This window comes from Pleuronectes platessa, chromosome 20 (genome assembly GCF_947347685.1).
Source record: "Pleuronectes platessa chromosome 20, fPlePla1.1, whole genome shotgun sequence".
Classification (NCBI taxonomy): domain Eukaryota; kingdom Metazoa; phylum Chordata; class Actinopteri; order Pleuronectiformes; family Pleuronectidae; genus Pleuronectes; species Pleuronectes platessa.
In genome coordinates this window covers 7,408,698-7,431,698 of record NC_070645.1, presented here as the reverse complement: position 1 = coordinate 7,431,698, position 23,001 = coordinate 7,408,698, and the positions used below count along the sequence as shown (strand labels likewise).

At 40.0% G+C, this 23,001-nt stretch overlaps 3 protein-coding genes across 3 annotated transcripts; all 3 read left to right on the top strand.

The window, feature by feature from the left end:
• The first annotated feature begins 977 nt into the window (after positions 1 to 977).
• LOC128426178 (solute carrier family 22 member 13-like) lies at positions 978 to 4,983 on the top strand. Its single transcript, XM_053413048.1, has 10 exons — positions 978 to 1,352; positions 1,647 to 1,750; positions 2,159 to 2,313; positions 2,832 to 3,003; positions 3,098 to 3,218; positions 3,299 to 3,393; positions 4,128 to 4,342; positions 4,427 to 4,535; positions 4,634 to 4,828; positions 4,923 to 4,983. The coding sequence occupies exons 1-10, from the start codon at positions 978 to 980 to the stop codon at positions 4,981 to 4,983; spliced, it is 1,602 nt and encodes a 533-aa protein (XP_053269023.1).
• Positions 4,984 to 6,477: 1,494 nt separating this feature from the next.
• On the top strand, positions 6,478 to 10,741 carry LOC128426177 (solute carrier family 22 member 13-like). The gene is made up of 11 exons (XM_053413047.1): positions 6,478 to 6,852; positions 7,145 to 7,248; positions 7,387 to 7,541; positions 7,924 to 8,095; positions 8,191 to 8,311; positions 8,392 to 8,486; positions 9,169 to 9,383; positions 9,468 to 9,576; positions 9,676 to 9,870; positions 9,966 to 9,992; positions 10,645 to 10,741. The coding sequence occupies exons 1-11, from the start codon at positions 6,478 to 6,480 to the stop codon at positions 10,739 to 10,741; spliced, it is 1,665 nt and encodes a 554-aa protein (XP_053269022.1).
• A 2,932-nt stretch (positions 10,742 to 13,673) lies between these two features.
• On the top strand, positions 13,674 to 21,567 carry LOC128425913 (solute carrier family 22 member 13-like). Its single transcript, XM_053412754.1, has 10 exons — positions 13,674 to 14,048; positions 14,341 to 14,444; positions 15,229 to 15,383; positions 17,291 to 17,462; positions 17,557 to 17,677; positions 17,758 to 17,852; positions 20,689 to 20,903; positions 20,991 to 21,099; positions 21,216 to 21,410; positions 21,507 to 21,567. Exons 1-10 carry the CDS (start codon positions 13,674 to 13,676, stop codon positions 21,565 to 21,567), a joined length of 1,602 nt encoding a protein of 533 aa, XP_053268729.1.
• The last annotated feature ends 1,434 nt before the right edge of the window (positions 21,568 to 23,001 follow it).

Genomic DNA, 23,001 nt, shown 5'->3' with positions numbered 1-23,001 from the left:
TTTAGTGATTTTATTTTAAAATTGTTGATTTAACGATTAAGTTGTTTTTCCAATTGCACCTCAAGACTTTTTCGTTTTTCTGGTAATGATACACCTTCCATTATGCTACAAATGTTTGTCCTATCAATGCAGCAAATACCCTTATCTTGCTGATGTTCTCCTTTACATCTGACATATATTGCACTTCTGTCCTTCCTGGGAGAGGGATCCCTCACATGTGGCTCTCTCTGAGGTTTCTACGTTCTTTTTACCCTGTTAAAAGTTTTTTTTTGTAGTTTTACCATACGCTTGTTGAGGGTTAAATGCAGTGGATGTCCCACCTTGTTCAAGCCCTATCAGACAATTTGTGATTTGTTAATATGGGCAATACAAATACAATTTGATTGATTGATTGATTGATTTAGTATACATATATATTGAATCAAATACGTAACTTTAAAACATTGACCGAATCATGTTGAATTGTACTAATGTTTCATGTTTTACTTACAAACTATTAATAATCTGTCGAGACTCAGTTTTATTGTTGGTTTTTGAAGTTCTGTCACACTATTCAGACTCACGTGCAGAGAACACACAAAAGGCCAACGTTTGAGATAAAAAGTATCAACTTTGTCCCAGTCCAGTTAATCATACAAGAAATGACAGTCCAAGAAGAGCCATGTAAAACTGGTAAGAGGCAGGGAAACTCAAGTCCAAAATACGCCTCAGAGAACTGGAATCATATATGATTATACTGAAGTTCCACTTTAGAAATTGATCAAATGGAAAGCTCATGTAGATTTGATTTCATCTGATTGGATCAAACATGAATAATTGCGTGTTATTACACAATGTGCGGCATTATGACACATTTATATTATTATGACATTATGACAGATCATAAAAACAATGTGATTTTCAGTTTAACCATTAACTTTCAGCATGAAACTCTGGACATTTCCGACGCTGCACTCTGAGGACGTAGAGACAACAATATGAGCAGCTTCGGGCAGATCCTGGATGAGATCGGAGAGTTTGGTTTATTTCAGAAGCGTTTAGTCGCTGTGTTATGTATTCCCAACATTTTCGTTGCATTTGATGCGATTGGACAAGTGTTTACAGGCATGAACTTCCCTCATCACTGTAACACTGACTGGATCTTGGACCGAGGACCCAACCTGACTGTGGAGAGACAGATAAATCTCACCATCCCTGTGAACAAAGATGGAACGTATGAGAGCTGTGAAATGTTCACACCTGTGGATTGGGTATTGGATCAGATTGTAGCATTTGGGATTAACACAACAACAGGATGCATAAATGGATCAGATTACGAGACACCCAAAGGTGCCTCCAGCATCGTGAAAGATGTAAGAGAAACTTTTTTACACTACAGAACAAAACAATATATATTACTTGTACTAATTGATTTAGAATAAGCTAGTGTGTGAAGTTCTGTGCAAGAAAGGCAGACAGAATTATAATCATTTGGTAATGTAAAAATAATAAACTGATTTATACCTATGCAATATTTGGACAGACTCGTACCGTGCAGATTTAAAAACTTAACAGTCTTTGTATCTAGATAGAGTTGATGATGGAGTCACCACTGATGTAAAGTTTCAAGTTAACATATGTACCTTTATACCATTTTCTGTTTTCAGTTTGATCTGGTGTGTGAAAGGAGCAGTCTCATTGAGGTTTCACAGTCCATATTCATGGTCGGTCTCCTGATTGGAGCGTTGGTGTTTGGGCTGATGGCTGACAGGTACCATTTGAAATTGGAAATGAATTGCAACTGAAACCTGACTGAGATTCAAAATGTGTCAGTGCTGTGTTTGGAAACCTTTTAAATGAGATTTTATTCTGTGATGTATTTACTCTAGACTGTACATCTGCACCTAATCCCCTTGTTTATCCAGAGATTCTTAAATACGGTACTACAACAAAAAAGATTGAAAATTATATCAAAATAAATATCATTAAGCAGTTTATGATCCTCACAGCCTAGGAAGCTGTTCAGAAGCCTTGTTGTCCTGGTACGGATGTTTCTGAATCTCCTCCCCGATGGTAGCAGGGGAAACAGTAAGCTGCTTGAAGATGTGCAGCAGGGATGGGAGAGTTCATGTTTGAAAAAATGTATAACAGCTCTTTATTATTATTTCTTTTTGTGTAGGTTTGGTCGACGCTTCGTGGTCCTCCTCTCGCTCCTTCAGCTACTGCTGTGTGGTGTTGTTGCTGCTTTCTCACCAAACATCTATGTCTACATCGTTATCAGATTCTTAGGTGGCATGTCAAATTCTGGCATCGGTGCAAATGCATTTGTCATAGGTGGGTACAACGTTAAAAACAGAAACTGAATGGCTTGATACTTCATCAGAGTCACTAACACTTAAATAATTGTATTTTGTAATTTCTGGTACTTCTACCCCACAGGACCAGTCAAATACTTTGAAAATTTTGGCTTTAATCCACTGATCTGATGAACACCACAACAAAAATTCTAAATATCAATGTATAGGTAGACTGCATTAGTGCTGGTGTGCAAAGAGCAGTAATTTTTGTGGCGACTGTCTTGATCCTCAGAACACATGAAGATATCATATGTATAGAATTGTTGTAATATATGTAATTAGTTCAATAAAACAAACCCCTGGGACTTTTGTTTATCTATTCACCTGATCACATTTTACTGAAAGTATGAGCAGTGTTTGAAGGGACATTGCAAAACATTGTTTCCTAAGTAAATGACAACTTGCACAAACACACACACAATCGTGCAAAAGAAGCATAAAATAGGAAATTGTGAATGATGCCTTTTCTGTCTCATCTGTCCCTCTGCTCTGAAGGTGGAGAATGGAGTGATTCTTCCAAGTTTGCTCTCTGTACCATCGCCGCCCACTCTACATTTCCTCTTGGACTGATGATAATGTCTGGCATTGCCTATTTGATCCGTGACTGGAGGATCCTGCAGCTGGTGCTCTTCTGCCCTCTTGTCCTTGTTCTGGGACTATTTTACTGGTCAGTTGCCTCACATGCCACATTCATTACTTGCTTTCTAAAAACAATAAAGTATATATTTTAGTTTGTGATCGTGGATCTATACGTCCACCAGGATTCTTCCAGAGTCAGCTCGCTGGCTTCTAACCCAGGGCAAGAAGAAGGAGGCCATAAAGGAAATCTGCAGGGCAGCCAAGGTGAATGGGAGGAAGGTCCCAGAAGACCTGGTAGACAGGGTGAGCAACCTCAAGCACAATGAAGCACAATAAACTGAAGTAAATAGAGACTAAAAGAAAAATAAACCTTGATTGTTTAGCTGGAGGCTGCAGGAACGTCCAAAAGAGGAAACATGTTGGACATCTTCAGGATCTCCTACCTGAGAAAACGTGCTCTTGTAATGAGCTTCATCTGGTGAGAGTTTATTTATAACACAGCCTGCTCATTGGCCTTGTTTGAACTTTAAGGCTTCATTTTCAGACATTTCACCAATGACAAGCATGTCGATGGTGAAATAGGTTATGATGATGGAAGAAATGCACAAATACGGACAAAATGCACGCAGAGTAGGGAACAAGACTCCCACTGCTTCTTTATAAATATCTACGATTAAGCTTAAATAAGCCAAAAGGGAAGCATTGGCTGTCTGACAAAATGCAAGGGCTTGATTTTCAATACTTTTACAAGTAAATCAAAGACCATAAAAAGTTGTCGGATGCTTCTTAGGCATCTTACGTCGTAGGTGTACCAGGCATACCCAAATGGGAGAAGATCCTCGGGTAGACCCAGAACTCGCTGGAGGGATTTCATATTCCAACTAGTCTGGGAATGACTCAGAATCCTCAGGAATAGCTGGCGAGTGTGGCTGGGAAGAGGGATGTCTGGAATACTTTATTTGACAAGTTACTTCCATGATCCTAGCCCGCGTAAGTTTGCAAAAAGTAAGATTGCAATTCATCAGAAGTTCTGTTTTATTATAACAAATACAGATACTGTCACTACATTCATCTCATGCTTTGGCCAATAGGGGTTTCAATGAGCCCGCTACAGCAACCCACTGAACCGCTAATTCAAATAAACCAAAGAAATTGTTGTGATCTCTGAACAAATTTCACCCCCACCCCCCCAACCCCACCCCTCCTTGATAGGTTTGCAACTAATCTGATGTACTACGGACTGAGCCTGAATGTCGGCAACTTTGGTCTGGACATCTACCTCACGCAGTTCATCTTTGGTCTCGTAGAAATTCCTGCATATCTGGGCACTTTACCATTCATCCAGCACTTTGGGAGGAGGATATGTCAATCTGGGGTGCTGATCTTTGCAGGTTGTGCTTGTCTTGGGACACTTGTGATTCCAAAAGGTAATGTGTTACATACAACAGTCTGGAACATATAATGACCAGATCATGTAATTTATATGTGTGTGAAATGTGTTCATCCTTTAGATCTTCCTCAAGTCGTAACAGCCATCGCTGTTCTTGGAAAATTTGCAGTATCTGCCTCTTTCTCAATAGTCTATGTTTACACGGCAGAACTATACCCGACCGTTGTGAGGTAGGTATTGTCCCAAATGTAAAATTGAAAATCTGGTATTATGTCAAATTGCCTCTTTTGCTTTTATTACTTAAGACGACCATGATCTTCACTGGTAGGCAGAATGGTGTAGGTCTAAGCACCATGTGTAGTTGTGTGGGGGGAATCCTGGCTCCACTGGTCAGACTCCTGGACGTCTACCATTACACCATCTCCATGCTAATATACGGCACCATCACCATTGCTGCTGGAGGTTTCTGTTTACTGCTGCCTGAAACCTGCAATGTTGAACTGCAGGACCACACTGAACCAAGGTAATGGATGAACCTTTTATCAACAAAATACTTGTTTTTCATTGAACAAGACCAAATTAATTGTGTGTAATAATGCTCTTGTTTTCAATTTCAGGGAACCTGAGAATGGATCTGCTGAGATTTCATGTAATTTAGAAAAGAGCACAAAATTGTAATTCACATGAGCAAACCAGAATCAGAGTCTATAATATCAGGAACAGTAGCATGTTTCCACTTAACCGATACAGTGGTAACTGTAATTTGTCAGATCAACCTTGATCAGGTGACCAAAATAATCTCAAGTTCTAAACAAATAACTTGTATCTTAGATCCCATTCCTACAAAATCACTTAAAGAAATTCTGCCCCTAGCTGATAGTACTTTACTGAAAACAATCGACCTGTCATTATCATCAGGATATGTTACCTTAGACATACATTATCTTATGATATAGCTGCACAAGACAACATTGCCCTTGCTTCCAATGAAGCAGTCAGGAACTTGGGAGTGATCTTCGATCCCGATTTGACCTTTAATTCTCACTTAAACTTATTTCTAGGACCGCCTTCTTCACTTGCGTAATATCTAAAAAATAAGATATATTCTTTCATAAAAAGATGCAGAAAAAGTAGTCAACACATTTGTTACATCCAGACTTCTGTCCTTCCTGGTAGAGCGATCCCTCACATGTGTCTCTCTCTGAGGTTTCTACATTCTTTTTACCCTGTTAAAAGTTTTTTTAGTAGTTTTTCACTACACTTGTTGAGGGTTAAATGCAGAGGATGTCACACCTTGTTCAAGCCCTATGACACAACTTGTGATTTGTCAATGGGCTACACCAATACAATTTGATTGATGATTGATTGACTGTACAATTAAATAAAATGCATAACTTAAAAACTTTGCCGAATCATGTTGAATTGTACTAATGTTTCATGTTTTACTTCCAAACTATTACATCTGTTGAAACTCAGTTTAACTGTTTCTTTTTGAAGTTCTGTCACACTAATAAGACTCACGTGCAGAGAACACACAGGGGGCAAAAGTTTGAGATAAAAGTATAAACTTTACTCCCAGTCCAGCTAATCATACATGAAATGACAGTCCAAGAAGAGCAATGTAAAACTGGTAAGAGGCAGGGAAACTCAAGTCTAAAATACGCCTCAGAGAACTGGAATCATATATGATTATACTGAAGTTCTACTTTAGAAATTGATCAAATGGAAAGCTCATGTAGATTTGTTTTCATCTGATTGGATCAAACATGAATACTTGCCTGTTATTACACAATGTGCGGCATTATGACACACATTAAGTCGTAAAAATAATCCCTCTTACAGTATCTGTTGGCAGAAAGTCATGTGATCATAGTACACACTCTCCTCTTCCTCCCACAATATGTTGAGCTCTTCTACCCTGCTCATACATTTTGCTGATCAAAGAGAGGACGTTAATAAGGGACAAAAGTTCAGGTATTACTGTAAACAGCAGGTCTAAGCCACAGATCTGGACAGCTGCACAACAGCTGGAATTATGCCTGAAGGATCCTTACATGACCCATGAACCTGACAGATCATAAAAACAATGTGATTGTCAGTTTAAACATTAACTTTCAGGATGAAACTCTGGACATTTCCGACGCTGCACTCTGAGGACGTACAGTCGACAATATGAGCAGCTTCGGGCAGATCCTGAAGGAGATCGGAGAGTTTGGTTTATTTCAGAAGCGTTTAGTCGCTGTGTTATGTATTCCCGGCATTTTCGTTGCATTTGATGCGATTGGACAAGTGTTTACAGGCATGAACTTCCCTCATCACTGTAACACTGACTGGATCTTGGACCGAGGACCCAACCTGACTGTGGAGAGACAGATAAATCTCACCATCCCTGTGAACAAAGATGGAACATATGATAGCTGTGAAATGTTCACAACTGTGGATTGGGATTTGGAAAAGATTGAAGCATTTGGGATTAACACTACAACAGGATGCATAAATGGATCAGATTACGAGACACCCAAAGGGGCCTCCAGCATCGTGACAGATGTAAGAGAAACTTTTTTACACTACAGCACAAAACAATATATATATTACTTGTACTTATTGATTTAGAATAAGCTAGTGTGTGAAGAACTGTGCAGGCAGACAGAATTATAATCATTGGATAATTTAAAAATAATAAAACTGATTTATACCTATGCAATATATTTGACAGACTCATACCGTGCAGATTTAAAACCTAACAATCTCTGTATCTAGATAGAGTTGATGATGGAGTCACCACTGATGTAAAGGTCCAAGTTAACATGTCCACTTTTATACTATTTTCTGTTTTCAGTTTGATCTGGTGTGTGACAGGAGCCGTCTCATTGAGGTTTCACAGTCCATTTTCATGGTTGGTCTCCTGGTTGGAGCGTTGGTGTTTGGGCTAATGGCTGACAGGTACCATTTGAAATTGGAAATGAAATGCAACGGAAACCTGACTGGGTAGTGCTGCTTGAAGACGTGCAGCAGGGATGGGAGAGTTCATGTTTGAAGAAAATGTATAACAGCTCTTTATTATTATTTCTTTTTGTGTAGGTTTGGTCGACGCTTCGTGGTCCTCCTCTCCTTCCTTCAGCTACTGCTGTGTACTGTCGCTGCTGCTTTCTCACCCAACATCTATGTCTACATCGTTATCAGATTCTTAGGTGGCATGTCAAATTCTGGCATCGGTGCAAATGCATTTGTCATAGGTGGGTACAATGTTAAAAAAAGAAACTGAATGCCCTGATACTTCATCAGAGTCACTAAATATCAATGTATAGGTAGACTGCATTAGTGCTGGTGTGCAAAAAGCAGTAATTTCTGTGGCGACTGTCTTGATCCTCAGAACACATGAAGATATCATATGTATAGAATTGTTGTAATATATGTAATTAGTTCAATGAAACAAACCCCTGGGACTTTTGTTTATCTATTCAACTTATCACATTTTAATGTTTAAAGTGACATTGCAAAAGCATTAGTTCATAGGTAATTGATAACTTGGATAAATACACACACATGCAAAAGAAGCAAGAAGTAGGAAATTGTGAATGATGCCTTTTCTGTCTCATCTGTCCTTCTGCTATGAAGGTGGAGAATGGAGTGATTCTTCCAAGTTTGCTCTCTGTACCGTCGTCGCCCAATCTACATTTCCTCTTGGACTGATGATAATGTCTGGCATTGCCTATCTGATCCGTGACTGGAGGATCCTGCAGCTGGTGCTTTTCTGGCCTCTTGTCCTTGTTCTGGGACTATTTTACTGGTCAGATGCCTCACGTACCAAATTCAATACTTGTTTTCTAAAAACAATAAAAATATATATTTTAGTTTGTGATCGTGGATCTATACGTCCACCAGGATTCTTCCAGAGTCAGCTCGCTGGCTCCTCACCCAGGGCAGGAAGAAGGAGGCCATAAAGGAAATCTGCAGGGCAGCTAAGGTGAATGGGAGGAAGGTCCCAGAAGACCTGATAGAGAGGGTGAGTAAACTCAAGCACAATGAAGCACAATAAACTGAAGTAATTAGAGACTAACTGAAATATAAACCTTGATTATTTAGCTGGAGGCTGCAGGAACATCCAAAAGAGGAAACATGTTGGACATCTTCAGGATCTCCTACCTGAGAAAACGTGCTCTTGTAATGAGCTTCATCTGGTGAGAGTTAATGTCAACCACAACCTGCTCATTGGCCTTGTTTGAATTTTAAGGCTTCATTTTCAGACATTTCTGACAACGACAAGCATGTTGATGGTGTTCACAAATACGGACAACATTAACGACATTACAAAGACTCTCACTGTTTCTACATAAATATCTACGATTAAGCTTAAATAGGCCTTAAGGGAAGCATTGGCTCACCGACAAAATGCAATGGCTTGATTTTCAATACTTTTACAAGTAAATTAAAGTCCACAAAAAGTTGTCTAATGCTTCTTGGGCAACTTACGTCGTAGGTTTACCAGGCATACCCAAATGGGGAAGACCCTAGGGTAGCCCCAGAACTCGCTGGAGGGATTACATATTGCACCTAGTCTGGGAATGACTTTGAATCCTCAGGAATAGCTGGGTTGAGGGATGTCTGGAATACTTTATTTGGCAAGTTACCTCCATGATCCTAGCACTCGTAAGTTTGCAAAAAGTAAGATTGCAATTCATCAGAAGTTCTGTTTTATTAAGACAAATACAGATACTATAACTTAATGCATCTTATGCTATGGAAATTAGGGGTTTCAGTGAGCCCCCTGCAGCAACCCAGTGAACCACTAATGCTAATAAAACTTTTTTTTTCTCGTGATCGCTGAAGACATGTCCCCCCCCCCCTCCCCCCCCTTGATAGGTTTGCAACTAATCTGATGTACTATGGACTGAGCCTGAATGTCGGCAACTTTGGTCTGGACATCTACCTCACGCAGTTCATCTTTGGTCTCGTAGAAGTTCCTGCCTATCTGGGCTCTTTACCACTCATCCAGCACTTTGGGAGGAGGATATGTCAATCTGGGGTGCTGATCTTTGCAGGTTGTGCTTGTCTTGGGACACTTGTGATTCCAAAAGGTAATGTGTTACATACAACAGTCTGGAACATATAATGACCAGATCATGTAATATATATGTGTTAGAAATGTGTTTATCCTTTAGATCTTCCTCAAGTCGTAACAGCCATCGCTGTTCTTGGAAAATTTGCAGTAACTGCCTCTTTCTCAATAGTCTATGTTTACACGGCAGAACTATACCCAACCGTTGTGAGGTAGGTATTGTCCTAAATGTAAAATTAAAAAATCTGGTATTATGTCAAATTGCCTCTTTTGCTTGTATTACTTAAGACGACCATGATCTTCACTGGTAGGCAGAATGGTGTAGGTCTAAGCACCATGTGTAGTTGTGTGGGGGGTATCCTGGCTCCACTGGTCAGACTCCTGGACGTCTACCATTACACCATCTCCATGCTAATATATGGCACCATCACCATTGCTGCTGGAGGTTTCTGTTTACTACTGCCTGAAACCTGCAATGTTGAACTGCAGGACCACACTGAACAAAGGTGAGTTGATGAACCTTTTATCAAGAAAATACTTATTTTTCGTAGAACAAGACCAAATTAATTGTGTTTAATAATGATCTTGTTTTCAATTTCAGGGAACCTGAGAATGGAACTGCTGAGAGGTTATGTAATTTAGAAAAGAGCACAAAATTGTAATTCAAATGAGCAAAACAGATTTCAGAGTCTATAATATCAGGAACAGTAGCCTGTTTCCACTTAACTGATACAGTAGTAACAGTAATTGCCCAGATCAACCTTGATCAGCTGAACAAAATAATCTCATGTTCTTAAACGAACAACTTGTATCTTAGATCCCATTCCTACAAAATTACTTAAAGAAATTCTGCCCCTAATTGATAGTACTTTACTGAACACAATCAACCTGTCATTATCATCAGGATTTGTCCCCCAGTCCTTTAAACTAGCTGTATTCCGCCCTGGACCCAGAGGGTTTTAGCCAACTATAGACCGATATCCAAGCTCCTGTTGGGACAGTGTTTCTGTGAAACTAAAAGCCCACTCTTAGGCCTATATGTGTAGTGAAGGCCTGAAAACCAACATGGTCCCTTTGTTCAGGAGAACTATCAGGAAGCCAAGAACTCATCTCCCAGGATGCCGCAGGTCCTTTTATTCCGGACAGTTTCACCCAGAGGTGTGAAAAAGCCACCAGGGTCAACTCCAATTGGTCACTCTGGCCCCATGACCTGTGAGGACACCGGACAGATATAACGACGGATCTCCCTCTCCTCAATCTCTTACCATCAACCTTCCCAGGAGAAGGCTGCCGGCCTTTCTTCTCCTGCACCGCCGAGGGGGAAGCCTGGCATCTTCTCTTCGCATCCAAATCTACGAGAGGAGCGCAAAAGTCTAGCTCCCAGCTCATCTTCTCAAAGAAACCTCCTCTCAAATCAAGTTCTTCCAAACTCCTAGCAGCGACTCGATGTCCTGCAGGTAAGATTCAACAAGCAACGGAGCCCCACAGCTCAACAGAACCGCAAGGACTTAACCACACAAAGCCAGAAGACTTCAAACAACCGGCAGGACAGAGGCTAACTGCACAGCAACTTAATTTCTCCCCTTCTAAGGACTGGTAACATACTGGGCTTAAAAATTATAATATGCTAAGCAAGACTGTTTATCCGATTCTGTGTAATGTCTATGAGTTTGATATGTGTGTGACATTTTGGGTTTTAAGTTATTCGAAAGTAAGGTTAGTTTGTAATGCCCTTCATGGTCTTTCTTTGCATTTCAGTCTACCCTCTTTGTCTAATTTAGCACCAACACAGACACACGCATATCACTTCACCTAGTTAAAACCTTCTCCCGCTATCGGTCGTAAAGCAACTCACACACACATCTTTGTTTAGTTAGTACGTTTGTTAGTAATTTGTGTTTTTATACTTTATTATATTCATAATAAATGTTTTTCTTTCACAAATGTTCTTTCATTAATGTTGCATAAGTGCATTTTGCCAACCTATATACTGTCAAGAACTCCATAACCTTCACTGTTCATTATATAATCTTTAATATTTATTATTAAGATTTCTAATTCAACTAGATTTAAATGAGACTGTTCTTAATCAATAAATTGGCTATCTTTTCCCTTCTTTTGAAGGGTGGTGCCCCGAGGTAACTTTAACCAACTAAAGGTATGATTTAATATTAATATTTTAAATATTAATGTTTTATATTTTATCAGCTGTGTGAATTTTTCCAGGAAAGTAATGTATATGAAAACTTTCAGTTGGGGTTTAGAGTTAATATAAAGTTATACTATACTAAACTATAGTTTGTTGCTTTTACGAAATTATAGAACCACAATAAAGAAAACTCTTGACATTTTATTGCTATTTGTACCTGTTACAAGAAAGGAAAACACCGAACACTTATGAAGAGGAGAAAATACACAGGCAAGTGTAGGCCTACTTTGAATTAAATTAAACACAGAACTATGTAGGGCTATTTGAGTACTCTCAATATTTGTGGGAAATGTATGAAATAAGAAGTACCCTATTTTGAAATAAATAAAAACATATAGCTGCAGCCTAATAGCTTAAAATATATATTTAGTTTTAAATCTGAAAACAAAAAGCGAGAGCAGGTCAGGCTGGAGGCGAAGACAGATACTGAAGCTCGCTACAGTATCTGTGGTGCAGATCCAACTGCAGCTTCTGCTCTGATCAAGAAGCTGCTGCGCTGATCTCTGATCAGCTGAGACCAGAGAAACACTGTGTTTTCACTGTTTCCATAGTTAAGAAGCAGCCGGTGGGTCACTGTCCGGCTTCTTCACCTGAACGAGCTCTGATCTTGTGTCTCTGAGCGAGTGAGCGGGGCAGGGGGCGGAGCTTCGGGACCGGTGCGCTATCTGGGGCGCACACACACACACACAAACACACACACACTCACTAGCCCGCTCCTGATACTTCATGACGGCCTGATACGATGATGTTTAAAAAAAAATTGTGACTTAGTCAACCACCAACATTTTCGTCTCGTCTCGTCAACGAAAATTAAAATAGATTTAGTCATAGTTTTTATTTTCAAAGATCCGTTTTCGTTACATCTTCGCCTCGTCTTCGTCATGGAAAAAAGTTTGTTAACGAATATTTTTCGTCATAGTTTTCGTCAACGAAATTAACAATAGATGACACCCAGTTATACTTGTCATTAACTCCAAGCATGTCTCAAGGACTTAATAACCTGGATGACCCACAATTTTCCCTTATTAAACTCAGATATATCAGAGGTTCTAATACTTGGCCCTAAACACCGTAGAGATACATTATCTAAAGATATAGCTGCATTGGACGACATTGCCTTTGCTTCCAATGAAACAGTCAGGAACTTGGGAGTGATCTTCGATCCCGATTTGTCCTTTAATTCTCGCTTAAAACTAATTTCTAGGACCGCCTTCTTCACTTACTTAATATCTAAAAAAATAAGATATGTTCTTTCTCAAAAAGATGCAGAAAAAGTAGTCCATGCCTTTGTTACATCCAGACTTCTGTCCATCCTTGGAGAGGGATCCCTCACATGTGGCTCTCTCTGAGGTTTCTACATTCTTTTTACCCTGTTAAAAGTTTTTTTTTGTAGTTTTTCACTACACTTGTTGAGGGTTAAATGCAGAGGATGTCACACCTTGTTCAAGCCCTATGAGACAAATTGTGATTTGTGAATGGGCTATACAAATAAAATTTGATTGATGATTGATTGACTATACAATTGAATAAAAAACATAACTTAAAAACTTTGACCCAATCATGTTGAATTGCAATAATGTTTCATGTTTAACTTCCAAACTATTAATAATATGTCGAAACTCAGATTTCTTGTTGGTTTTTGAAGTTCTGTCACACTATTCAGACTCACAGGCAGTGAACACACAGGAGGCCAAAGTTTGAGATAAAAAGTATAAACTTTACTCCCAGTCCAGCTTATTATTCATGAAATGACAGTCCAAGAAGAGCCATGTAAAACTGGTAAGAGGCAGGGAAACTTAAGTCCAAAATAGGGTGCAGAGAACTGGAATCAGGATTAAAAACACAACAACCTGGCAGCCAGTTTCCGTGTGATTCCTCTACATTACCAAAGGTACAACAGTTCAGGTCTTACTGTAAACACCAGGTCCAAGCCATAGATCTGGTCAGCTGCACAACAGCTGGAATTATGCCTGAAGGATCCTTACATGACATAAACCTGACAGATCATAAAACAATGTGATTGTCAGTTTAAACATTAACTTTCAGGATGAGACTCTGGACATTTCCGACGCTGCACTCTGAGGACGTACAGTCGACAGTATGAGCAGCTTCGGGCAGATCCTGAAGGAGATTGGAGAGTTTGGTTTATTTCAGAAGCGTTTAGCAGCTGCATTATGTATTCCCAGCATTTTCGTTGCTTTTGATGTGATTGGACAAGTGTTTACAGGCATGAACTTCCCTCATCACTGTAACACTGACTGGATCTTGGACCGAGGACCCAACCTGACTGTGGAGAGACAGATAAATCTCACCATCCCTGTCAACAAAGATGGAAAGTATGAGAGCTGTGAAATGTTCACACCTGTGGATTGGGATTTGGAAAAGATTGAAGCATTTGGGATTAACACAACAACAGGATGCATAAACGGATCAGATTACGAGACACCCAAAGGTGCCTCCAGCGTCGTAACAGATGTAAGAGAAACTTGTTTACACTCCAGAACAAAACGATATATATATTACTTGTACTAATTCATTTAGAATAAGCTAGTGTGTGAAGTACTGTGCAAGATAGGCAGACAGAATTATAATTATTTGGTAATGAAAAAATAATAAACTGATTTTTTATACCTATGCAATATTGGACAGACTACTACCATGCAGATTTAAAAACCTAAAAATCGCTGTATCTTGAGAAAGTTGATGATGGAGTCACCACAAAATTCCTAGTTAACATATCCACTTTTATACTATTTTCTGTTTTCAGTTTGATCTGGTGTGTGACAGGAGCAGTCTCATTGAGGTTTCACAGTCCATACACATGGCCGGTCTCCTGGTTGGAGCGTTGGTGTTTGGGCTGATGGCTGACAGGTACCATTCAAAATTTGAAATGAATTGCAACTGAAACCTGACTGAGATTCAAACTTTGTCTGCGCTGTCTTTCGAGATCTCCTTGAAGATGTGCAGCAGGGATGGGAGAGTTCATGTTGGAAAATTATGTATAACTGTAACAGTCTGTCAATTTAGGTAAGAATTGTCAGGCTAAATTCTGTAAGTTGTTTATGTGTGAGTTGTTTGCATGTTTGCACTCTGTGTTTCTGTTTCCTGCTTTATTTTGTAGTCTCTGTTCCTTATGTGTTGTTTCTCTCTTCACTTCCTGTCGCTGATTTTCTTCCCCAGTCGTCATGTGTTACACCTGTGTTTAATTGCCCCTGCCTTCCCTCTGTGTTTATAAGCCTCTGTCCTTCCCTTTGTCCTTGTTGGATTGTTCTTGCTCTCTTGCTTTACTTGTTCTGGTTCCTCTTGTCGTTCTTGTCTATGTTCCATGGTGCTGTCCTTTCCTGCGTTCCTGCCCTGTCCTGATCTCCTGAGCCTCTTGTAACTTTCCTTGTATTTTTGTCCTCTTGTTCTTGTCTTTCCAGTTTTTCCACTCTTTTAGTGTTTATGTTTTGTGTTTTTGTCTAGTTAAGATTCTTTTTATATTAAATACTCTTTTTGTTAAATACCTCTGCTCCTGGGTCCATCTACTTCCACATAACCGTAACAATAACAGTAGCACTGGGTAGTGCTGCTTGAAGACGTGCAGCAGGGATGGGAGAGTTCATGTTTGAAGAAAATGTATAACCACTCTTTATTTTTACTTCTTTTTCTGTAGGTTTGGTCGACGCTTCGTGGTCCTCCTCTCGCTCCTTCAGCTACTGCTGTGTGGTGTTGCTGCTGCTCTCTCACCCAACATCTATGTCTACATCGTTATCAAATTCTTAAGTGGCATCTCAATTTCTGGCATCATTACTAATGCATTTGTCATAGGTGGGTACAATGTTAAAAACAGAAACTGAATGTCTTGAAACTTCATCAGAGTCAATAACACTAAAATCATTGTATTTTGTAATTTCTGGTACCTCTACCCTACAGGACCAGTCAAAAAATGGTGGCTTTAATCCACTGATCTGATGAACACCACAACAAAATTCAAAAAAATCAATGTATAGGTAGACTGCATTAGTGCTGGTGTGCAAAGAGCAGTAATTTCTGTGGCGACTGACTTGATCCTCAGAACACATGAAGATATATGTATAGAATTGTAGTAATTGTTGTGCAATAGTGCTTAAAAAGTGATACCATAGAATGTGTCCCTTTAGGCATTCATTATATTTGGTTATCAAAATAAAATATAAAACATTAATATTTAAAATATTAATATTATATCATAACTTTAATTGGTTAAAGTTTTCTCGGGTCACCACCCTTCGAAGGAAGGGAAAAGATAGCAAATTTATTGATAAAGATCAGTCAGAAATTCTCTATTTGCTATCAGATTATATAATGAACAGTGAAGGTTATGGAATTCATGACAGTGTAACGGTTGGCAAAATTCACTTATGCAACATTAATGAAAGAACATTTATGAAAGAAAACCTTTATTATGAATATAATAAAGTATAAAAACACAAATTACTAAACAAACCTAACTAAACAACGATGTGAGTGTGTGTGTGTGTACATGTAAATTAGGGTGCTTCCAAAAATGGCTGGCCAAAGTGTTCACACCTTTGTCAGCGTGCTTTCAAAATGGTGGTTTGGCCCACTAACGTTAACCGCCCCCCACCCCTTCTTCTGAAGTGGGGGAGGAGATAAGTAAGGTGAAGACTATGCGTGTGTCTGTGTAGATGTTAAATCAGAGAATGCCAGACTCAGAGAAACCTACAAAGAAAGCCTGTGAAGGGCCTAACTAACAATTACTTTCAAATAACTTATAACCACAATACCACAGCATATATCAAACTTATAAACACACACAGAATCGAATAAACAGTCTTGCTTAGTCTAGTATAATTATTAAGACCAGATTATGTTACCAGCCCGAGGGAGAGGGAAAAGAGGTTGCTGTCCAGTTTGCAATTCAGTGTTGGCTCCGGTTGGTCGAAAGGTTTCTGCCTTAGCGGTTCTGTTGAGCTGTGATGCTCTTGCTTGTTGAATCTTACCTACAGGACATTGAGTAGCTGCTAGGAGTTTGGAAAAGCTTGATTTGAGAGGAGGTTTCCTTGCGAAGATGAGTTGGAAAGCTGCACTTCTGACCTCCGGTTGTTGGTTGGGTAGGGAAGAAAGTTGGAGCAGCCCGGCCCACCCCTTGGCAAATGCAGGAGAAGAGAGCTGGCCGCCTGCTGTCCTTGAAGAGTTGTGGGTGTATGGGAAAAGGGGAGAGTTGGAGGAGACCTCTCCTTATATTGGCCCTGTGACCCACAGGTCATGTGGCCAGAGTGACCAATAGGAGTTTACTTTTGTGGCTTCTCACACCTATACGTGAAGTTGCTGAAACGAAAGGAGCCTGTTGCCCCCTGAGAGAATGAGTTCCTAGGTTTTTCAGAACAACAGAACCTGTGGCATCTTGGGAGATTAAGTTCGCTCCAGACATGCGGCATGCTTGTTTCAAGTTTTGGCCACACATGTAGGCCGTAAAGGAGGCCTTTGGTTTGCACAAAAACCATGGCCCAACATATGTATTTAGTACAATGAAACAAACCCCTGGGACTTTTGTTTATCTATTCGCCTGATCACATTTTACTGAAAGTATGAGCAGTATTTGAAATGACATTGAAAAACATTGTTTCAGAAGTAAATGATAACATACGTAAAGGATAACACGCGTGCAAAAGAAGCATAAAATGGGAAATTGTGAATGATGCCTTTTCTGTCTCATCTGTCCTGTTCTGAAGGTGGTGAATGGAGTGATTCTTCCAAGTTTGCTCTCTGTACCATCATCTGCCACTCTACATTTCCTCTTGGACTGATGATGATGTCTGGCATTGCCTATCTGATCCGTGACTGGAGGATCCTGCAGCTGGTGCTCTTCTGCCCTCTTGTCCTTGTTCTGGGAATCTTTTACTGGTCAGTTGCCTCACGTGCCAATTCAATACTTTTTTTCTAAAAACAATAAAAGTATATAGTTTAGTTTGTGATCGTAGATCTATACGTCCACCAGGGTTCTTCCAGAGTCAGCTCGCTGGCTCCTCACCCAGGGCAAGAAGAAGGAGGCCATAAAGGAAATCTGCAGGGCAGCTAAGGTGAATGGGAGGAAGGTCCCAGAAGACCTGATAGAGAGGGTGAGCAACCTCCAGCACAATGAAGCACAATAAACGGAAGTAAATAGAGACTAACTGAAATATAAACCTTGATTCTTTAGCTGGAGGCTGCAGGAACATCCAAAAGAGGAAACATGTTGGACATCTTCAGGATCTCCTACCTGAGAAAACGTGCTCTTGTAATGAGTCTCCTCTGGTGAGAGTTATTTCAACCACAACCTGCCCATTTGCCTTATTTTAACTTTTTTGGTCAAAATACCACAAGGATCTTTACAGTTTTTCTCCATTGCTTTGGCTCATTTCACGAAACAGAAATGACATTCTCAAAACAACACCTGCAAACCTCCAAACCACTGGGCACTAGTTCACAACAGATTGGAATATCTCATTCCTTTAATCAAATTGCAATTGTATTAGCACATCCTTGCAATGACAAGTACAATTTCCAACAGCTTGCACAAATGTCAAAGGATTTAGCACACCTTTGCAAACGGTTAGGTACAATTCCCTTCAGTTAGCCCAATTAGCAATTGAATATATATTGCTGGTCAAAACTGACTGTCGCTTCTCAGTCAATTGGTTGTTCTCTGCAGAACATGTTGGCATAATTTCATTGTGTACATCATCACCTGCACAATAGTTCACTCCACTGTCAAAATCTTACAGGCACATAATACCATGAAAAACATCATGGTATATACTGTAATAAGGATATCTTTGATCATCGGCTTAATTTTCAGGTGCAAGTAGAACTTTAGTAATCAAGGTTGAGTTTCACAGATCTGATCACCAATCACACAGTAAGTTTACAGTTTTTCTCAATTGCTTTGGCTCATTTCACGAAACAGAAATGACATTCTCAGAGCTCTTAGTGCAATTGGCAAAATAGCCCATATGGTTCAGCACAACTACATAGATCACCTTCAAAAGGTCATATCTCACTATGCCAAATTTTAGTTTTGATGTGCTTATTGTTTGACAGTATATTGTGCTGTACACATTTTCTGTTACTGTATGCACGATGTATGGCAATTACTGTAACAATTTCCATGGCAGTATGAGTTAAATAAACATTTTATGTGAAACCTTGAATAAATATTTTTTCTGTTTGATACACATAATATTCTGGAAAGAAAACATCTACTGTAACCATTCAGTGTCAAAGGACTGAGCCAAGATTGAAATGTGCACATGAGGGATATTTCTATGGTCCACTGCCATACTGACAAAACATCTAAACATTTTGACCTGTAGTGTTTAAACAATGCCAAAGGGACTTTTCATTTTGGGGGCACTGACTATTTGTATGAGAAAAGGATTTAGTTTTGACTGATGAGTTGTCTGTTTTGGGAGAGATATGACCTTTTGCAGGTGTGCTATGGAGTTTTGCTGAACCATCTGTTATTTTGGCAAATGTATTTAAAGCTTTGAGAATGTCCTGCTTTTTCTGAGAGATGAGCCACAGCAATCGAGAAGGAAATTTTCATTTTGGCGGCACTGACTATTTATATGAGAAAGTTATATGGTTTTGAAACTTGAGTTAACTGTTTTGGGTGAGATATGACCTTTTGAAGGTGATCTATGTAGTTGTGCTGAACCATATGGACTATTTTGCCAATTGCACTTAAAGCTCTGAGAGTCATTTCTGTTTCATGAAATGAGCCAAAGCAATGGAGGAAAAACTGTAAAACGGCACCCTTTTTACCCTGTCTAAAACAGCCCTCCTCAGATTGACCTGTTTTCTGAGGAGGGGGCTCCGGCTCGTAACTTGCCCCGACCGCCTGCTCTGCTTCTCGGCCAGACCTCCGCCTCTCACCCCACTCCCCGGCTGGTTAGTGTCAAGTTCGCTGAATAATGCGCGTGAGATAACTGAGCACTGATGTTGACATGTTTTATTTCGCTCCCCGCTTGCGTCTCTCCACCCCGCACCCCACATTCACTCCCTCATCCCATTGGTCCCCAGCACACCAACATAGGGCTTCCCCATTGGTCAAACCCACATGTCAATCAACTATTACAGGTAACATTGAACAACACCACAGTTAGCGTCCCAGCTTGCTAGCTTCCCAGCTTCTCAGCCCCGAGCTGAGGAGGGGGCTGTGGCTCGTAACTTACCCCAACCGCCGGCTCTGCTTCTCGGCCAGACGTCCGCCTCTCACCCGGCTGGTTAGCGTCCCAGCGGGCTAGCTGCCCAGCTTCTCAGCCCCAAGTAATCCCATTCGACGCGCTCTAGCGCATAGTTTTTGACAGCGGAACCACATCAAATCCCGGGAGTTGTTTTTTTCCGGAGTTTGGGGGATGGTAGACATGCCAGATACCCAAATTAAGTTGTAGAAAGTGTAGAAGCACTACAAAAGTGGAATTTTCATAATATGTCCCCTTTAAGGCTTACTTTTCAGATATTTCTGACAACAACAAACAAGTAGATAGTGAAATAGGTTATGATGATGGAAGAAGTGCAGAAATATGGAAAAAAATTACGCAGAGTAGGGAATAAAGACTGCCACTGTTTCTACATAAATATCTACGATTAAGCGTAAATAAGCCTTAAGGCAAGCATTGGCTCTCGGACAAAATGCAAGGGCTTGAGTTCAATACTTTTACAAGTAATTAAAGACCATAAAAATTTGTCTGATGCTACTTAGTTATAGGTTTACCAGTCATACCCAAATGGGAGGAGACCCTCGGGTAGACCCAGAACTCGCACGAGGGATTTCATATTCCACCTAGTCTGGGAATGATTCAGAATCCTCAGGAATAGCTGGGGAGTGTGGCTGGGAAGAGGGATGTCTGGAATACTTTATTTGGCAAGTAACCTCCATGATCCTAGCACTCCTAAGTTTGCAAAAAGTAAGATTGCAATTCATCGGTTGTTCTGTGTTATAATAACATATACAGATACTAAATGCATCTTATGATATGACCACTAGAGACCCCCTTCAGCAACCCAGTGAACCGCTAATTCTAAAAAAACAAAAATCTTTCTTGTGATCGCTGAAGACATTTCCCCCCCCCCCCCCCCCCCTTGTTAGGTTTGCAACTAGTCTGGTGTACTATGGACTGAGCCTGAATGTCAGCAACTTTGGTCTGGATATCTACCTCACGCAGTTCATCTTTGGTCTCGTAGAAGTTCCTGCACGTCTGGGCTCTTTACCACTCATCCAGCACTTTGGGAGGAGGATATGTCTAGCTGTGGTCCTGATCTTTGCAGGTTGTGCTTGTCTTGGGATACTTGTGATCCCAAAAGGTAATGTGTTACTACAAACAACAGTCCGGAACACAAAACTGACCTGATAATGTATTTATATGCGTGTGAAATGTGTTTATCCTTTAGATCTTCCTCAAGTCGTAACAGCCATCGCTGTTCTTGGAAAATTTGCAGCAACTGCCTCTTTCTCAATAGTCTATGTTTACACAGCAGAACTATACCCAACTGTTGTGAGGTAGGTATTATCCCAAATGTAAAATTTCCAATCAGTTATAAGTCCTTTTGGCAAACAGTTCCTCTTTTACCTATATTACTTGAGATAGCCGATGAGCCCATTATGTTTACTTGTAGGCAGAATGGTGTAGGTCTGAACGCCATGTGTGCTCGTGTTGCGGGAATCCTCGCTCCACTTGTCAGACTCCTGGACGTCTACCATTACACCATCCCCTTGCTAATATACGGCACCATCCCCATTGCTGCTGGAGGTTTCTGTTTACTACTGCCTGAAACCTGTAATGTTGAACTGCAGGACCACACTGAACCAAGGTGAGTTGTTGAACCTTTTAACAACAAAATACTTATTTTTCTTTGAACAAGACCCAAAGTAATTATGTGTAATAATGCTATTTTTTTCAATTTCAGGGACCCTGAGAATGGAGCTGCTGAGATTTTATGTAATTCAGAAAAGAGCACAAAATTGTAATTCACATGAGCAAAACAGATTTCAGAGTTTATAATATCAGGAACTGTAGTGTGTTTCCACTTAACTGATACAGTAGTAACAGTAATTTGTCAGATCAATCTTGATCAGCTGACCAAAATAATCTCATGTTCTAAACCAACAACTTCTATCTTAGATCCCATTCCTACAAAATTACTTAAAGAAATTCTGCCCCTAATTGATGGTACCTTACTGAACACAATCAACCTGTCATTATCATCAGGATATGTTCCACAGTCATTCAAACTAGCTGTAATCAAAGACCTTCTCATAAAATCCGCCCTGGACCTGGAGGTTTTAGCCAACTACAGACCGATATCCAACCTCCCCTTCCTGACTAAAGTTGTAGCCAATCAGCTGTGTGAGTTTCTCCAGGAAAGTAATGTACATGAAAACTTTCAGTCGGGGTTAATAGTTAATCACAGCACGGAGACAGCCTTGGCAAAAGTCACTGACCCTCCAATAGCGTCAGATCAGGGATTTGTGTCAGTCCTCGTTCTGTTAGATCTTAGTGCAGCATTCGACACACGTGACCATCACATTTTATTACAGGGACTACAACCGTTAATTAGCATTAAAGGAACCGCCCTAAACTGGTTTAAATCATATTTGTCAGATCAATTCCATTCGTGCAAATTAATCGTGAATCTGTGCGCACCAAAGTTAACCAAGGTGTTCCACAGGGCTCTTCCCTCGGCCCAATTTTATTCTCATTGTATATGCTTCCACTAGAAAAATTATTAGGACACACTCGGTAAATTTCCACTGCTATGCGGATGCCACCCAGTTATACTTGTCATTAAAACCTGAACAAAGTAATCAATTAACTTAACTCCAAGCATGTCTCAAGGACTTAAAAACCTGGATGACCCACAATTTTCTCTTTTAAAACTCAGATATAACAGAGGTTCTAATACTTGGCCCTAAACACCGTAGAGATACATTATCTTATGATATAGCTGCACTGGACGACATTGCCTTTGCTTCCAATGAAACAGCGAGGAACTTGGGAGTGATCTTCGATCCCGATTTGTCCTATAATTCTCACTTAAAACTAATTTCTATGATCGACCTTCTTAACTTGCTTAATATCTAAAAAATAAGATGTGTCCTTTCTCAAAAAGATGCAGAAAAAGTAGTCCATGCCTTTGTTAAATCCACACTTCTGTCCTTCCTGGGAGAGGGATCCCTCACATGTGTCTCTCTCTGAGGTTTCTACGTTCTTTTTACCCTGTTTAAAGTTTTTTTTTGTAGTTTTTCACTACACTTGTTGAGGGTTAAATGCAGAGGATGTCACAGCTTGTTAAAGCCCTATGAGACAAATTGTGATTTGTGAATGGGCTATACAAATACAAATTTGATTGATGATTGATTGACTATACAATTGAATAAAAAACATAACTTAAAAACTTTGAC

Bases quoted from the DNA above. Each gene is read 5' to 3' on its own strand.
- LOC128426177 (XM_053413047.1), top strand. From the start codon at position 6,478: ATGAGCAGCTTCGGGCAGATCCTGAAGGAGATCGGAGAGTTTGGTTTA. The intron at 9,577-9,675 runs GTAGGTATTGTC...CTTCACTGGTAG, and splicing joins CTATACCCAACCGTTGTGAG to GCAGAATGGTGTAGGTCTAA. The intron at 9,871-9,965 runs GTGAGTTGATGA...TTTCAATTTCAG, and splicing joins CAGGACCACACTGAACAAAG to GGAACCTGAGAATGGAACTG.
- LOC128426178 (XM_053413048.1), top strand. From the start codon at position 978: ATGAGCAGCTTCGGGCAGATCCTGGATGAGATCGGAGAGTTTGGTTTA. The intron at 1,751-2,158 runs GTACCATTTGAA...CTTTTTGTGTAG, and splicing joins TTTGGGCTGATGGCTGACAG to GTTTGGTCGACGCTTCGTGG. The intron at 4,829-4,922 runs GTAATGGATGAA...TTTCAATTTCAG, and splicing joins CAGGACCACACTGAACCAAG to GGAACCTGAGAATGGATCTG.
- LOC128425913 (XM_053412754.1), top strand. From the start codon at position 13,674: ATGAGCAGCTTCGGGCAGATCCTGAAGGAGATTGGAGAGTTTGGTTTA. The intron at 17,463-17,556 runs GTCAGTTGCCTC...TACGTCCACCAG, and splicing joins GTTCTGGGAATCTTTTACTG to GGTTCTTCCAGAGTCAGCTC. The intron at 17,678-17,757 runs GTGAGCAACCTC...TTGATTCTTTAG, and splicing joins CAGAAGACCTGATAGAGAGG to CTGGAGGCTGCAGGAACATC.